We start from the raw sequence: 17,561 nt of genomic DNA, 5'->3' as shown, positions 1-17,561 counted from the left end.
TGAATTTAACAGCTGGATAGTGGCCCCAAAGCTAAAGAACCCAAAATACATCAACTAATGTATACAGAGAGCTTGATCTTCTGTCCACTTGGCTTGTAATTCCCACAACAACAGAGTTCCTCAACTATGGTTCTGGGCACATATGGAAAACCTCAGAACATTTTTTTTCCTTCTTCAAAGGAAACATTTAATTTTATCAAGAAATACCTTTATACCTCTATTTAAAAACTTTGACATGCTCTACTTAAATTGTTTCATTTTAAACTTTGTTTTATCAGAGGGAAGACTTTTAAAATCATCTTAAGCCCTATATGGAAGAATTTCTATTTAATCTTATTAGTAAGAGCTGATTACTAATGGTCAAATGCAGGTGCAGATACTAGATAGATGGGAGGAAAGCAGCAGGAGGTCATCTTTAAAAAAGAATAAAAATAAAACTTAAAGAAGTGGTCAAGTAGAGAAAATCCCTAATGAAAGAAAAGCAGTTAATTACAGAATTGTAGAAAATCAGTGGCAACATGTTAGGGTATAAAAATTCTCTAGCGTGCTTTCAGAAACCTGAAAGGAAGCAGAACATGAAAGCAAGGAATTTGAGAGTAAATGGAGCCTTTGAAAAAGTTTTCACACTGAAGGCTCTGTCAGAGAGAAGATCAAAGGCAGAAGGAAAGAGGCTTAGGAGGTCTTCCCACACCAGCTGAAAGCTGTTCAGAGCTGGATTGTGTTTCCCCCCAGGAAGCTACGTATTTCTGCCTTCATACGCAGAATAAACAGTGTCACATTTATCGGTAATCGGTAATTGTTAGATTGATAAATAAATGTCTAAACATATTTCTTTAAACTCTTGCTCTAAATTTTGTGTCGTCCAGTTATAAAAGATGTATTTTAATAGTTTTCTATCTTATATATTTAAATTAAAATATTTTTATAGATAAAACATAACTAAGTGAAAGTATGCATTTTCCTCAGTAAACATCAATGGGATATCAGGATATTTATACACAGCACCAGCAGAAATGGAGCATTCTAATTAACTAATTATACAAAAAGCGTTAAGAGAAATAACGTTTGAAGTGTAACTTTTCAACCTTTCAAACGTCCTCTCTACAAATGCCTCCCTTTAGATAAGAAACTAGAAAATACGGGGTATGGGAAGCCCACATGGAGCAGTGAGAGAGAGAGAGAGAGAGAGAGAGACAGAGAGACAGAGAGAAGGGAGGAGGAAGAGGAGGAGGAGGCCGAGACGGGCAGACAGTAGATGAAAAACAAGGCTAAAGTCCCAGAACTGGGATGACAATGTGCTCTGACCTTAAGAAAGGCTTCCTTTTGTTCCAAATGTTTACTGATGAGTGGAATGACGTGGTCGATCTCTGCTGCTGGCCCCAATTTATCTCGTCCACCACACCAGTCTTCATCTCTTCGGTATTCTTGCTCTAAGCTCTCCAGGACACTACAGACCTAATGAATCAAGGATGAAAAGACTCAGTAATTGTTTAAGAAGTGTTTTATAAGGACCATTAGCTTAGAGACCCCTACTGTAAGTGACATTTTTCATTCAAAATCCAATTTGTGGCCTTAGGTGTGCAGTACCCCTGAGATGTCTAAGAAAAAGGTCCAGGAGGCAGTGAGAATCCAGTGTCTGGAGCTTGGAAGACAGGTTATAACTGAGGTATGGACTTTGGAATCATTTTCTGACAGCTGATGGTTGAAGGCTACAGGGATTGATGACATCACCTAGGGACAGTGTACACAGCAAGAAAGGAGGTAAGACTAGTAATTTGGGGAGTTTCAAAGTGTTTTTATATGTTAAATTGCGATAATCTTATGATAACCTATGAATTAGGTAGAACAGGAAAAGGAGGTTTGGGGAAGATATTTGGGTTGTCCAGCCATCTGTACTTGTCCTACCGGAAGTAGCCTCAAGTAGAGGTAAAGGAGGAAGTTGCCTATGTTGTGTGATTTATGCACCATAAGTGAATGTTATCTTTCCCCTCCCTGGGAAAAATATTCCAGCAAAAATGTTTCAAGGTGCTACCATAAGGCAATGACATCTCCAGACCTGCTACCGCAAAATGTACATTTCCTTCAGAGGAATAACAAATTCGGGTTAACTTAAAAGATAGTTAAGATGGTTTTTCAGTTCTAAAAAGTCTAGGAGGCCATGCTCTAATTGACCGTATAGACAAATTCAAAAGACCAAAAGCATTTCAAACGGGGCTTGGGTGTTTATTATCAGTAGGAGACACAACGCAACCTAGTGTCAGGGATTAAGGAAGGATGCAGAAAATAGAAACCATTTCTATACTTTCCTTCAACAATCTGTGGTTACTTACCTGGCTAGGGCAGCAGGGGAAAGTGGTTCTAACTATCCTTGACCTCCTCTATCTGAGAAAGTCATCTCTTTTGGTAAACAACGTGGCATTGGATAGGATGCTTTCTGAGTTATGAACTGAACTGAAAAATTAGCTGAAAGATGTCCAAAGCAGAACACTCCCATTGCCAACATGCTTCCCATGTCATGAGAAGGCCTATCCCAGAACTCTAGCTAGTTTCTTTAGCACCACACATCTCTCTTGAGGCAAGGCCTCAAAACAAGCAGGAGGCTCACATCTTGAGAGAGAACAGATTATACACATGCAACAACTTTAAGAAAACGAGTGCTTAACACTTGTCCCAAGATAGTATTAGTTTTAAAACCAATCAATTTGGGAGCTGGAAGAAATGGAAAGATTACCCAGTATAAGTCATTTAATTTAATAGGTGAAGAATCAAAAATCTAGAGAGAGAAAGTGACCTTTGGTAAGGTCAGTTCAGGGTCAAATTTCCTGACTCTTAATCTAATGTTTTGTCCCCTTCAGCATCTTGCTGCTGCTTCTGCTGCTAAGTCGCTTCAGTCGTGTCCGCCTCTGTGCGACCCCATAGACAGCAGCCCACCAGGCTCCCCCCTCCCTGGGATTCTCCAGGCAAGAACACTGGAGTGGGTTGCCATTTCCTTCTCCAATGCATGAAAGTGAAAAGTGAAAGTGAAGTCGCTCAGTCATGTCCGATTCTTCACGACCTCATGGACTGCAGCCTACCAGGCTCCTCTGCCCATGGGATTTTCCAGGCAAGAGTACTGGAGTGGGTTGCCATTACCCTCTCCTCAGCATCTTGAGCCATCTCAAATTTAAAACCATATATGATATTACAAAGGGATTAAGCCTCATTTTTTTCATATGGATAGTCAGTTGTCCAGCACCATGTGTTAAAAAAAAACTTGTTGAATTGCTTTTTCAAGAATCAATTGACTATATATGTGGGTCTACTTCTGGAACCTCTACTCTGTTCCATTCTGTCTGCTCTCACACCAATACCATTTTGTCTTGATCACTACAGCTTTAGAGTCTTAAAGTCAGGTAGTATAAAACCTCCAATGTTCTTTGTCAAGATTGTTTTTGGCTAGTCTAGGTTCTTCACATATCTGTCTAAATCTTAGAATTAGCATATCGATTTCTATTTTTAAAAAAGCTTGCTGAGGTGTGACTGGGCTGTGCTTAATTCATAAATCAACTGGAGAAGCTCTTTATTATGTTAATCTGCTGCTCTCACTTCTGAGGGCATGTAAGACCATCTCTCTGAAATGCTTGAAAGGAGGACTGAGAGAAGGTGTAAACATGAATGCTGGCTGCAGGTCCCACTGACAGACAGTGCCGGGAGCCAGTGTGAGGAACCCCGCCCGTGACAAGGTCATGAGGAAGGAAGCTGACATACGCAAGGCATGCTCAGACTTCAGGGGCCCCTCTGGAAATTCCTAAGCATGTACCCCAACAAAAATCTGCCGGTTTTTGTGCTCTGCTTTTCCACTCTTCTGACATTCTCTGGAAAAAGTCAATTCAGGGCTTTAGTCTTCTGCATTTGAAAGAGTGTTTCAATCCAAAAACCCCTCTGATGGCTTTCTAGCCTGCCTGCAGGACTCGTACAGCTGCGCGTGTGATTGTTTGAGGCCTCCTGACCGCAGGAGGCACAGGAAGCTTAAAACATCCTGGGAATGCAGGGGCTTCCGAGGAGTCAAAATCTTTAGAATACGACTGATTAAAAGTTTCGTTTGTTGAGTCAATGCTTGCTGCTGAATTTTCATATCCTTTATTTTTAGATATAGTTGGTATATAGAAAAACAAGTAGTAGACCTGGTATTAGCAACATTAGATCTTTGAGTTAAGTACCTTCTTTGTTATAACCCACTGCGCCTTTGTTCTATAGAGATTAACTTTAGTGCTTTAAGGAGATGCAGATTAAAGAAAAACACTTCAGGGGAAACGAAATTAACATTCATTAAGGAAGAGAGCCAAAAAGTGTTAACAAGCCTCGTGGCCAGAAGATAATGTAAATCACCTGAGACCTTTTGTATACAAAATGATACACAGAAAGAATCTGGGTTGCGAACGCTACATAATTTTGTGTTACCCATTGATCTCCATGTTTTATCAAAAGTATAAAAGGCCTTCTGAACAATAAAGGATGGGACCAGTTTCTCGAACTAGTCTCTCGGCCTGGTTTCTTGGGAATCTGGCTCCCCTCGTGTCTCTCTCTCTTCTCTCTCTTTCCCTCCCTCTGCTCTTTACTTTAATTTCAGGCTGAATTTCCATCTGGGGCGCGGAGGCTCGCCAGGTCTACTTACTTGCCCTGGCTGTTAAGACCCGCGCGAAAGGGAGCCTAAGGTGAGGCACCCTTAGATATTCAAGCAAGCGCCGGTGGCCCAACGTAGATGGTGCAAATTCCTTGTCTGGAATTTTATTGGTCTTCTGCGTAACCCAAGCTATTCAGCCCTCTTCCTCCACTTAATCTTCCTACTACACTATTTCTTCCTAATCTAATCTTATATTAATCAATAAATAAGTTTTTCTCACGCCAACGCCGTCCACCCTTCGAATTCCCTGGATCCACCGGGGCTGGACCCCAGCAAGACAGGTTACATCTGCTCTGAGATAGACTTTCCCATGGTCCCTTTTGTCCCATAGTCTGTTTCTGATCTATTTCTACCAGGGAGCTATCCTGTCTTAAAACTCTATTTCATGAAAAGAGTCCCATAACAGCACCCAAATCATTTACAAATCCTCTTAACCCTTGTGCATATTACTGTACATATATTAACAATGAGTTTGGAACTTCATGGCCCCGAAGTAGGTATCTCCTGCCTTTTCTTCCACAGCTGCACCATCCTACTGGTTAGGCGCACACTTCTCTAATGACAGAGAGCCGTGTTTCCTGTACTACACTGGGAATCCCATGAATGAAAGAACTGTATGCTTTTCAAGCAGTGCACAGTTCCCTATTGTGGTAGATTAAACTGTGTTCAGTAACTCATCACTCTCTTTCCACAGTCCTCACAGGAGGCATACTTCGCTGATGTTGGCTTGGCCATGTGACTTGTTTTGGCAGAAAGGATGTTACAGCATGTGATGCGGGCAAACTTGAAAGGCACTTGCACAGTAGGTCTTGGGCTCTTGCACCCCGGCCTTTCACCACAAATGTGGCTCAAGTAGCTGCCAGTCAAGAAGGAAGAGGAATACAGGAACAGATCTAGACCTAGCCTGTAGCTTGGAGCCTGGTTTTATTATGCTCAGCCAAGATCAGCTGAATACTAGATACCAAAGCAAAAACAGATGTTTACTGTTTTACACCCCTGGGATTGGGGGTGATTCGTTATACAGCATTATTGTGGCCAGAGCTAACTGGTACATCACTGAAACCTAGCATTCAGCATATGCCCACCCAATTTCTACTTCAACACCTACGTCTAGTGAGTTTGAGAAATTTATAAGAGACAAATCACATGGTCCACTCCTTTAATGGAAATAATTATATGGAATCCAACCACGGTGTTTGCACAAATCATCCTTGTACTCTCAGGCTAGTGCTGAGAGGACTGGCTTCTTGCTAAGGTAGATCCTACAGATTGGCCACGTGTGGCAGAAAACTGCCCTCCATTGGTCTCAGGCCCGCACAGCGCTCTCCCTTACCTGCTCAGAAGTTTTATAAAAGGCCACTGAGGCATTGACCAGTTTCAGTCGGTCTTCCATCTTGAGCATGAGTTGCTGCCAGTGGAGGGCCACCTTCTCAGCACATTCCCGGATGGCATCTGCATCATAGTGACCAGCCTGGAGCAGGGCCTCAGCTTTCTGCTGAACCTGCAGGGCGCTCTGGTGTGTCTTCTGCAAGGAAGTGGCATGAAAGAGGGACTGGGCACAAGGGGAGGAGAGAGAGGTCCGTGGGAACAACCCAGGCGTGGTATGGGAAGGGGTGGAGTGAGGCGTGAGTGGAAAGATGTAGAAAAGTTAAAGAGCTTTAAATGACTGATTCAAACATGTTGTCATCACTGTTTTAAAAGCATATTAAAAAATGAATATCAAACATTTTCATTAACTAACTGCTCAGGTCCCTAACTCCTGTCCCTACCCCTTTCTCATTTATTTGCATCACTCTTCATTTTAAAGACATCTTAGTTTCTGTGCTAGACAAACACAGTTGTGTATAAATCTGATTCCTGATTGACTCAAACATTAATTAAATCTCCTTTTCAAATCTAATCATAAAATTGTTCATCATCAGTTTTTAGAGGAGGCTATTGCTGTAGTCCCACTCTGCAGATCAAATAAACATAGCACATTAAAAAATCCCCATGTAATACAAGTCTCAACCAACAATGCAATCACTTTAAACATGAATGATCATTTTTAAAGGGTTCTGTAGAAGGAAGACATTTGACAGGTTAGTAAAGCAGGAGAGTAGGATCTCACATCATCTCTTAGTTACCAAGGGAACAGAACAGTACAGAAGATAATTCAGTTTAGCATATAATCCCGCATTACTACATTATTTACGTTGCCTTTAGGATAATCTATACTGCAGAAGGTTTGTTTTCTTACTCAGGGTAAGTGTGGTTTGCTTTCTCTGAGTTTACTTTAACTGAAGGAGGTGGGGAGAATAGGTTGGAGAACTGGGTGGCAGGGAGACAGTCAAATAAATACAATTTATTAAAACAAAAGACTGATGTGGATGAGCCATATGACTTCAACCAGCTAATATTATCCCAGCTTCATCTACTGGGATCATTTCAACCCAGTGGTATAGCATGAATTTGGCCTTTGCACTTTCAGGAAAGGATGGCTTAGCTGACAGTGGAGGAGAACAGCTGGAAGCCCAGCGCCTTACTCCTGAATGAGTCCTGCTCTTCTTGGGCTGCAGTGCAGGGACAGGTCCCCAGAGCAAGTCCATTCGAGCACTGCCTGTGTGTGAACACAAGCTCCCCTCTTTTCACCTCCGCCTCTCCTTTTACCTTCATCCCAAATTGCAGTCTACACAGCCTATCAACTACCTTCTGGCTGCCCTTTCCCCTCTGCTGACTCTGCCCTTGGCATTAGCTATGTTAGCATGACCTCCTACAGCACCTAGACTCCTTTATTCCCTTACTTTGCCACTGATTTAGCCTTCAGTCCTGATGAGCACATTCTTATCATGTAGCAATCTTCCTAACTGCTACATGAAGTTAGAAAAAATAAACTTACAAGTAGAAATAATCCATTACAAATCTTTGGTTTCTCTCTCTGTTTTACTTATTGGTACCATTTTCTTTTCCTGTCTCCTAAATGTTGAAGTACCCTCAGGTCCATTCTTGGTTTTGGTTCACTTCCGTAGAGTTCTCATCTATTCCCTTGGACACTCAGCTCAGCTCTGACCTCCTTCAAAGACCTTTCTGGATAGCCTGAGACTTACTAAAAACTACCCTCTTCTGAATGCCTATATCACTTGGCTGATTTCCCTTACTTAATGAAACTCTTAAGGCCAGGGCTGCTTTAAAAAATCTCTTTAAAAGCCATTTAGTCATGTGTATTTTCTGTGCTAGGCACTGTACTTATGAATTTTTCTAGTTCTTATGACACTACTATAGGTGGGTATTCTTATTTCCACTTTACAGATTAAGAAACTGAGGCTCAGGCTAATCAAGGTACTTGCCCCAAAACGTACATATAAGGAAGTGATAAAATCAGATTCAGGTTTGACCTATTTCCAAATTTATGTCCTTTCCACCATATCACATCACATCACTTCATATCTAGCAATTAGAATGGTATCGACAGTTTCTCATTTAGAGGAAGGGCTCACCAAGCAGAATTAGTGATTCTGATAATTGTCTTGTCTCTCCTCAATATAGAAAACCAGCATATAATTGTCATCATAAACCTTTATTGTACCTTTTTCTCGGAGTAGAGGAGTAACTTTAATTTTCTTACAATTTATGCTGTGTAACAAATCCTCTTCCTTATTCTGAAACTCATTAATATCTAATAGTCCTGGGAGCCTCTTTTTCCCTTTAATTTCCTAAATGATAAACTCTTATGCATATGACATAATATCTGCTTCACTAAGCTTGAGCCATTATTTTGCCTTTATTTCTACTATTATCTAATCTTATTAAGTGCTATGTCTTTGAGACATGGATTATCAAGGATGTTTATATTTAGTAGGAGGACATGGAAGAAAACCAAACCAAATCAACTGAATTTATTATCCAGTTTTAAATACTGTCATAGTGCTTATGCTTAGAATGCATAAGAGGATTTCAAATAAAAATGGATTTTTAAAAAGCAGGGTATAAAAACAAGGGTTCCACTATGATGTTCACAGTTCTTGAAGACACATCAGTCACAACATTTGGATACTAACAAATACGAATCTGTAAAGCTGTATTTCTGGAGAGCTGTCTACTGCTCTGCATTCTGAATGGCTCTGGGGAAGTTTTTCTGTAACCAAGGATACTTCAGATAAACATTCTGACCTTCTTTAAGGAGACCAAAACCTTCAGACAGATGAGGTCAGTCAAGCTAGGGGCAGCAAACATCTCAGTTTTCCCATGAGAGTTCTAGTCCATGCTGATTTTTCTGGCTTAGTTATTACTAATTCCCACTTTTACTCTTAAAAGAGTCTTAGTTCTAATAATAAATTATATAATTGTCTTACATAAAGCTATTTTATTTTCCCTTCTAGAGGGCAGGATTCTTTCTTAGGGCCCAAGAAGTCAAATTATGTTCCCTATCACTGTAAGGACTTCCAGTAACTATCAAAATGGGTTAAATAAAATCAGACTAGTTAAATCTCCTATCAAATTACTTACAACCTACCTGGCATATGTTCCCTCAGTGCAGAACCTGGTCTAAATAGACATATTTAGAGAGAAGTATAATGCCACCTGGAGAAGGAGCATATGTTGAAATTCTGGCTCTGTTCTTGTCATTATTCTAGCCAAGCTGCAGACCCTGCCTACCTTCCATTCCCAAGATCTACCAGAAATCCTATTTGTTTTGTCACATCCTCTTGAGTCCACAGTTAAACTCTACAGGGGTTTATATCTCAACATTTATCGTAGGAATATTTGATCAAGTTGCATCCATGAAATTAGAGACACAGATGCTTAGTAAGCCTCTATTCTGTAAGGATGCAACATCATCTAATACAAATTTGTGTACACTGCAAAAGGAAGTCAGACAGAATTTAGTTATTTCAGTAACATTACTAACGGATTTACCCACTATTTTCTACTAGCTCATTGAGACGCTCAAGTGTGTCATGACACTCGGTTTTACTACCTCAACATCTAATTAAGGGACTGAAAATTGAATTACCTGACAGGGCAGGTAAACTTCCACATTCAAGATAAATAAGGAGGAGGTGTGGCCAAGAGCTGTCCTTTCTTTGCCTAGCATCCCTCACAGGTTCATGTCAAGCCTTGAATGTGATGCCCAACTTTCATTTTCTTCATTGCTGCCTCTCAATGGGGCTTTGACCACTGTGGGCTTAATTTTTTATTGTAATCTCAATCTTGATTTTTCCTTTACAATAAATAGATCCTAACACCCTAATATTTGGGTGTGCCAGTAAAATGCAACATTTCCTAAGAAGTTATTAAACATCTTAGAGAAGTATGACATTCATGTTAATGCTACATTTTCACATATAAAAAAGCTTGTCGAAAATTAAATGGCTGAAATCCATCAATACTAGTTTAAAAATGGCTAGCAATCAGTTGGACCACTGTATTAAAGATAAACTTAATGACATAGACAGGTAAGATTTTATCATTGCTGTGTTTCTTTAGTAGAAGATAATACCTTTGCACTTCTCACACATTCAAAAGTGGGTTAAGTTCTATACTGAACCACAAGTGATGCAGGTCTTTGAGGTTTTCTCTCTTTATCTCTTTTCCCATTGGTACTGAACTTATTTTTAGCATAGTTCCCATGTCCCATATCCTACTCTTTCCCCATACTGTTCTAGAGCAATCAGCTCAAGTCTCTTTGGGAAGGAAATGTTCCAGTACAAAGGATAATTAAAGATATTATTTAAAGCAAGACAAAATTCATATTAGACTATCACAAGTGGAATTTTATTTTAAAATAGCCTTGGTTGGTAAATTTCTGATTTTAGTTTATTCTTTAGTGAAACAAACTATCTAGGGTCATCTGCTCCTGTGCTCACTGCTCTTATTAAAAGGCAGATTTGACAATGAAATCTAAATGTTACATGTAAATCAAATGTTTAAAAATAGAATCCTAATTTACTAATGACTCCTACAGTTGTTTATCCTCAATTCTGAGTGAGCTTCAACTGGAATTGACTTCTAACCTTTTAGCTTTATATTTTTCACATGATGCACAGATCATAAGGTATTAAAAGATTCAATGGACCAAGGGCCTTGAAGGTTAAAGGTACTAATAAAAAAGATCACATTTGGAGTGTGAATACTTGTCTTCTAATACCAGGCTTCCGTGGGGTGATGAAGCCCTGGATTTGCTTTTCCAATTCCTGGGTGATAAGGAAGCTACCTGGCCCATTTCACAAGAAAGAGTAATGGCTTCACCACATAAAAGAACACCCACATCTTGAGGAATCATCCTGCCTAAGTTGCAGAGCAGAGAAGGGAAGGGAGGACAGTGCAGTCAGATCTGGGTGTTACCTCGATGGCTAGTTGGAACTGCTCATGCTCCCGCTGTAGCTGCTCTGCTTCAGACAAAGAGCTGGCATTGACCAGGCTGGCATTGAGCATTGACTCCCCATTGCGGATCCATCCCAGGACCTAGGGAGTTGGGACAAGAGCACGGGTGAATGGCCTTCAGTCAGATAGCTGACTATCTCCTACCCACAATGAAGAGAAGATAGGAAGGATCTGGATAAGTAAAGTCTCTCCAAATTTATCTGGAACCCTGTGCCTTAAGATATTTATTGTAAGTACCAATCTCATTCCCAGCTTCACATTTTCTTTCCTACCCTTATCACTCTTCAATCCCAGTCTCCTCAGCTACTTAATTTAAATATTATTTTATCTGATTGCACTGTAGGTACAAGTTCCTTCTGGAACACAGTATGGTAGAAATAAATATATTCCATATGTATGGAATATTGGTATATTATCCTTTTCTTTTTTAAGGCCAACAACTGCTTGAAATCTTCTATATCTCAACACACCTATTAGAAACAATTTCTTCATCATCTAGTGAAACCAGACCATTTTGTGGCACTCACGGAAGTCTGCCTTATTTGGTTATTTTGACCTATGTTTCATTTCCCCTCATTAGAATATAAACTTCTGGAAGACTTGATTAATACATGAACCATATCATAATCTCACCCAATGCCTACCATAGTGCTTTTCATATGACAGGTATGCAGTAACATTTTTGAAAGAGTGAAAATATCCAAGTCACTGTGGAAAATATCCAAGTCACACCTGAAAAGTGGGTCCAACCTCCTATGGTTTGCAAAATAGCCAAGAGTAGACAAGTTTTAGCCTTGATTGGTTAAACAACCCAAAAGGAGGAAAAAGAAAACAAGCAAAATAGTATGAATCACCCATACACTGGATCATTAGAAAATGAAAGAGTATGTTATAATTGATTTAAAGTATTTAGAGGTTATGGCTAGGCTGAGTAAGATTTCTAGGTGATCTTAATTTAGTACTGGGGGAAAGGAAATTCAGCTAGAGAATATTAGAATAGAAGGAGAATCAGCTGATACTGTCTAGACAGTCCTAGCTGAAATGGAAATGTGGCAATTACTCAGCTAATAGAGTCTGGTGCAAATAATCAAACTGGAAGTATTAGGCCTTGAAAATCTACCTTGTGTCTGGTCATCAGAAAATTGCCAAATATTTGCTTTATTAAAGAGTCTGAGAGTTTGCTTGGAGAGGAAATAAAAGTTCTTCTGAAATTTCAAGATTAGTAAATACCATCCATCTGTTCCCTCAAGGCAAAGCAGAAGACATCACAATCTGTTTCAGAGTTTTTGAGACTTTTTTGTTTCTTCTCTCAACTTCTTCATGTTAAACAATCAGAAAAATACTAATCCTAGTCTCCTTTTCCATAATCCTCAGTGGCATTTCTCAAATGTCCTCCTTGGGCAGACAATGACTGATGCCATATTGTGCACGGATAACATTGGGACATAAATCCCATTGAAGCTGGGCTATTTGGATTGAGATGTTAATTCATGGGCTGTCTGGCAGATTGCAGATGAGATGCCAATCTGTAAAGCAATTAGTTGCAGGAAATAACTGTTCAGAGTGTATGTGTGAAATCTCTGATGCCACTGGTGCACTGTAGTTGGCTGACTAGAGGCGCTTATGATGTCTAAAAGCTGGCTGTAAGTTTGGGTACATGCATACACAGATTGCATGCCCAAATGCTTCACTCCTTTGGAAAATGGAGCTCATAATTTATATTTCTGAACTATGTAAGTCCTTCTGCCATGATTCAACACATCTTGCTTGGTTCAAGATTCACTTGAGGGTGTCAAAGAAACATTTTCTCAATGTGCATCACAAATCAACGCTTGTAGGGGGCAATCTGACTCCCTCTGGGCCTCTTCAGTCTTGCTGGAATATGTTTCTCTCTATTTTGAGCCAACTGAAAACATCAGTTATAGCTATAGTTGTGGGATCTCCATCTACCAGATTCTCCATTTAGAAATATGATAGGTTTTAGTCTCTGCATCTTACATTAAATCATGCCATATCCTTGATATTCTTGTTCATTTTTATTTCCCAAATGTTGTTTATAAAGGCATTCCAGGACTTTAAATAGGAAATTTGATTTTAGAAAGACAAAAATGCATGGCAGTTTAATCAATGGCTTGGTTCAGGGGTGGGATTGATGCCAATGATTAAACTACAAGCATTTTTATCTTCCTAGAATCAAATCTCCCATGTTGAAGTCCTGGACTCAGTCCTAGAAGCAGAACTGAGACCATGTTGAAAGAACACAAAATCTTAAGTCAAAACACCTGGCTTTGTTTCTACCTGATAAAGCCACTTAACTCCCCTGAGTCACAGCTTTTTCATCTATAAAGGTACGATATCTTTCCTTCCTGTATCAGGATTGATGTAGCATACTGTTAAAGGCAAAGCCTGATGATGGTGGTGATTTTTAGTTTTGAGACAAACCTAACTATGATTCTTCAATTATACCTCTCACAATGAGAAGAAAAAGAATTTAGGAATACCAACTTATATTCTAGTATTTGCAGAGTTTATTTGTATATTCTTATGAGATATAGATACCTTAGCTGTTTTCTTATCATCAGTCTTTGTGCTCTGATCAATAACTCTTGTTGGTATAATTTTCCATAATTTCACCCTTTATCTTCCTGGTTCATAAAATTGGTTATTTATTCTCTGTGAGCATCCAAATGAGAGGAAGGTAGTAGAAGAAATTTTGTAACAAACATGAGAAATATTGGCCCCACTAATCTTGAGCTATTTGACTTTCGAAACATCATTTAATCTCCCCGAGGCTCAGTTTTCTTATCTGTAAAATGGTAAGTCACAAGGTATCGATGAAATGAAATAATTACTGTAAAAGTATTTTGTAAACTATAAGATGTAATCCTCTAAATGCACATTTTACATATCATTCATCTTGGACCATAGTTTACTAATAGGTTAGATGGTCTTTAAAGATCACTTGGAGCCATAACATTCCATACTTCTTTCAAAATTCAGAGACTGTCCCTATAACCACAGGATAACAGAGAAAGATAGCCCTGCAGATATGAGGGTTGGGAAGAATATTGCTGCTTGGGGACTTGGGAGTTAGGTCACCAATTCAGCTCAGTCAGGCTGAGGGGGGACTGAACATAGAGATCTACTGTTTCGTTAGGCCAAGGAAGCTCAGATAACAGAGTTAGGAGAAGAGTGGATTTGGTTAACTGGATCCTGGATCCTGTGCCCATGTAGGTTGGGGAAGTTGCTTGGCTATGACCGTGTTCTCTAGGTCACACTGACAGGAAATCTATGAGGCTCCTGCTACTGCAGATGACTTATCACAAGGCACACTCATTACTGAAATCTAGCCACAGGAAAATCGTCAGCCTCTCAGGTGGTTAAATGGGAGCCTGTTATATTTCTAGTGTTTCTTAGTTTAAAAAATTCACATTTATGAGATTGTATGTGTTTATCTTTCATGGTTTTATAGACTCTGACTGTGTCTTCTTAATTATCTCCATTTTGAAACAAATGGATGATACTTGTCCCTATGGCTGCCTATCTTTTGGTACTACTCCAACTCCTTTTAATTTTTATGTACAGTGAACAGAATTAAATGGTATTTTCTATATGAATATGAGGAGAAGGTAATATTTTCTCCTTTGTTTTAAATTCCTGTCTTGATCATATGCAAATATTGGCCAGTGTTTAGTCCACAGGGATAATTTAAGTCAATGTCTTTAGTAGACAAATAAGTGCAATTTATTTTCCCATAGCTCAGAGCTCCAACATCCCACAAATCCATTTTGGCATATTTTCTGCTAAATGCATTGCTGTGCAGGAATACATATGGGCATTCATTTAGTTTTATGCCCACTAAATAGGTTTTTCAAATCTCTCTCAATTATCTAATAAATGTAAGGTCATCCTTACTAGAGTAGCAATTTTCCTGGAAAACAACCAAAGCATTCTGTGGGGTCTGGAGAATAATCTGAACAATTTTTTTTTTAGAAGAAAGGGGGTATCTGGGTGGTCTAGGGCCCTGGACCATGGGAATCAGGGGAGTGGTTTCCCTTCAAGACTCAGCACTTCTCTGGAGATGCTGGGGCCATTTATCTTAGATACAAAGTCCTAAGTAATCCCTCAGAAAGCAAATCAGTTGCATTAATCAGTTTCATTTGTTCTAAATACTTGAAAATTATTTTTAGTCAACATCTGTGATATCATTGCTCCTCAGAGCTCCAGTTTAATATAACTGTGGTCTAACTGCACATAGGTTATGAGGGCCCAATCTAAACCTTTAACCTCTGAGCTATAATGACAGAGACATAACACAGTGTTGTCCTCTCCCTTTCTGTCTCTATTAATGGCACTTCAATTAAGGTGTCCTTTTTTTTTTTTTTTTTTGAGAGTACATTCCAAAGAGAAACTCTCAAGCTGGTGTCTAAATTTAGCCCACATGATCAATACTGACATCTAAATTAACTCCCTCTTTCCAAGTGTCAACAGCTTCCCAGTCAATATTTCCTGCTCCACCAACTTCCATCAAACCTCCAAAGCCTTCTCTGAAACTGGATTAGATGACTCCCTAAAGAAAGAGCCCACGTTGACAAGGAGAACAAGTCTGTTTAATGAGGCATAATGGCTTAACGGGACAGCAGTCCCTCGGCACCTGCAAGGGCTGATATCCTTTGCCAAGGCCTTCGTGATTTCCTAAAGGCTGATCTCAGCCATCCAGTACCATTTTGAACTACAATCCCCCATGTGTCATTCTTGCCATGGTGAAGAGAAGAAGGAGTTTTCTCTTTCCAGAATTTTCTCTTCTGGAATTTCAAATTCCAGAAGCACATTTTTTTGCTCTATAATTCATGGAATACTGAATGGGAATGTATGCAATTAATCGAGCCTGGATGTTCCATATATAATCTACTTACCCACTTGACAAACTACCTATCATCCTTCAGCTCCCCATCCTGTACAGAATGTATACTTGGAAGGTTAAAAATTCATTTCATTTTCATTTTCACCACAGTCAGTTCAGTTCAGTTCAGTTGCTCAGTCGTGTCCGACTCTTTGCGACCCCATGAATCGCAGCACGCCAGGCCTCCCTGTCCATCACCAACTCCCGGAGTTCACTCAGACTCACGTCCATCGAGTCAGTGATGCCATCCAGCCATCTCATCCTCTGTCATCCCCTTCTCCTCCTGCCCCCAATCCCGCCCAGCATCAGAGTCTTTTCCAATGAGTCAACTCTTCGCATGAGGTGGCCAAAGTACTGGAGCTTCAGCTTTAGCATCATTCCTTCCAAAGAAATCTCAGGGCTGATCTCTTTCAGAATGGACTGGTTGGATCTCCTTGCAGTCCAAGGGACTCTCAAGAGTCTTCTCCAACACCACAGTTCAAAAGCATCAACTCTTTGGTGCTCAGCTTTCTTCACAGTCCAACTCTCACATCCATACATGACCACTGGAAAAACCATAGCCTTGACTAGACGGCCCTTTGTTGGCAAAGTAATGTCTCTGCTTTTGAATATGCTATCTAGGTTGGTCATAACTTTTCTTCCAAGGAGTAACTGTCTTTTAATTTCATGGCTTCAGTCACCATCTACAGTGATTTTGGAGCCCCCAAAAATAAAGTCTGACACTTTTTCCACTGTTTCCCAATCTATTTCCCATGAAGTGATGGGACCGGATGCCATGATCTTTGTTTTCTGAATGTTGAGCTTTAAGCCAACTTTTTCACTCTCCTCTTTCTCTTTCATCAAGAGGGTTTTTAGTTCCTCTTCACTTTCTGCCATAAGGGTGGTGTCATCTGCATATCTGAGGTGATTGATATTTCTCCCGGCAATCTTGATTCAAACTTGTGCTTCTTCCAGCCCAGCGTTTCTCATGATGTACTCTGCACAGAAGTTAAATAAGCAGGGTGACAATATACAGCCTTGACATACTCCTTTTCCTATTTGGAACCAGTCTGTTGTTCCATGTCCAGTTCTAACTGTTGCTTCCTGACCTGCATATAGGTTTCTCAAGAGGCAGGTGGTCTGATGGTCAGGAGGTCATATGATCTGGTATTCTCATCTCTTTCAGAATTTTCCACAGTTTATTGTGATCCACACAGTCAAAGGCTTTGACATAGTCAATAAAGCAGAAATAGATGTTTTTCTGGAACTCTCTTGCTTTTTCCATGATCCAGCGGATGTTGGCAATTTGATCTTTGGTTCCTCTGCCTTTTCTAAAACCAGCTTGAACATCTGGAAATTCATTTCATTTCCATTTTCATCGTAGTCAAGAAAAACATAATTAGAGAGTTGGCTCTACTATGAATTCTGTAACAAAAATAAATAAAAAACAAAGAATGCAAACAAAATTATATGATGTTGTTGTTGTTCCGTCACTAAGTCACGTCCACCTCTTTGCGTACCATGCACTGCAGCACCCCAGGCTTCCCTGTCTTTCACTCTCTCCCAGAGTTGGCTCAAATTCATGTCCATTGAGTTGGTGATTCTATCTAACCATCTTATCCTCTGTCACCCGCTTCTACTCTTGCTTTCAAT

The 17,561-nt window shown here is 39.8% G+C and overlaps 1 protein-coding gene across 1 annotated transcript in view; it reads right to left on the bottom strand.

The window, feature by feature from the left end:
- Positions 1 to 17,561, bottom strand: part of KALRN (kalirin RhoGEF kinase) — a 694,022-nt gene that overhangs the window by 267,812 nt on the left and 408,649 nt on the right. Inside the window, exons 16-18 of the mRNA XM_052653860.1 lie at positions 10,988 to 11,107; positions 5,997 to 6,215; positions 1,306 to 1,455 (exon numbers count right to left, since the gene is read on the bottom strand). Of these exons, the coding sequence (XP_052509820.1) occupies positions 1,306 to 1,455; positions 5,997 to 6,215; positions 10,988 to 11,107 (489 nt within the window). The remainder of the gene's footprint in view (positions 1 to 1,305; positions 1,456 to 5,996; positions 6,216 to 10,987; positions 11,108 to 17,561) is intronic.

This window comes from Budorcas taxicolor, chromosome 1, assembly GCF_023091745.1.
Source record: "Budorcas taxicolor isolate Tak-1 chromosome 1, Takin1.1, whole genome shotgun sequence".
Classification (NCBI taxonomy): Eukaryota; Metazoa; Chordata; class Mammalia; order Artiodactyla; family Bovidae; genus Budorcas; species Budorcas taxicolor.
Note: the sequence above shows the minus strand (reverse complement) of the source record. Positions and strands in the feature narration are given on the sequence as shown.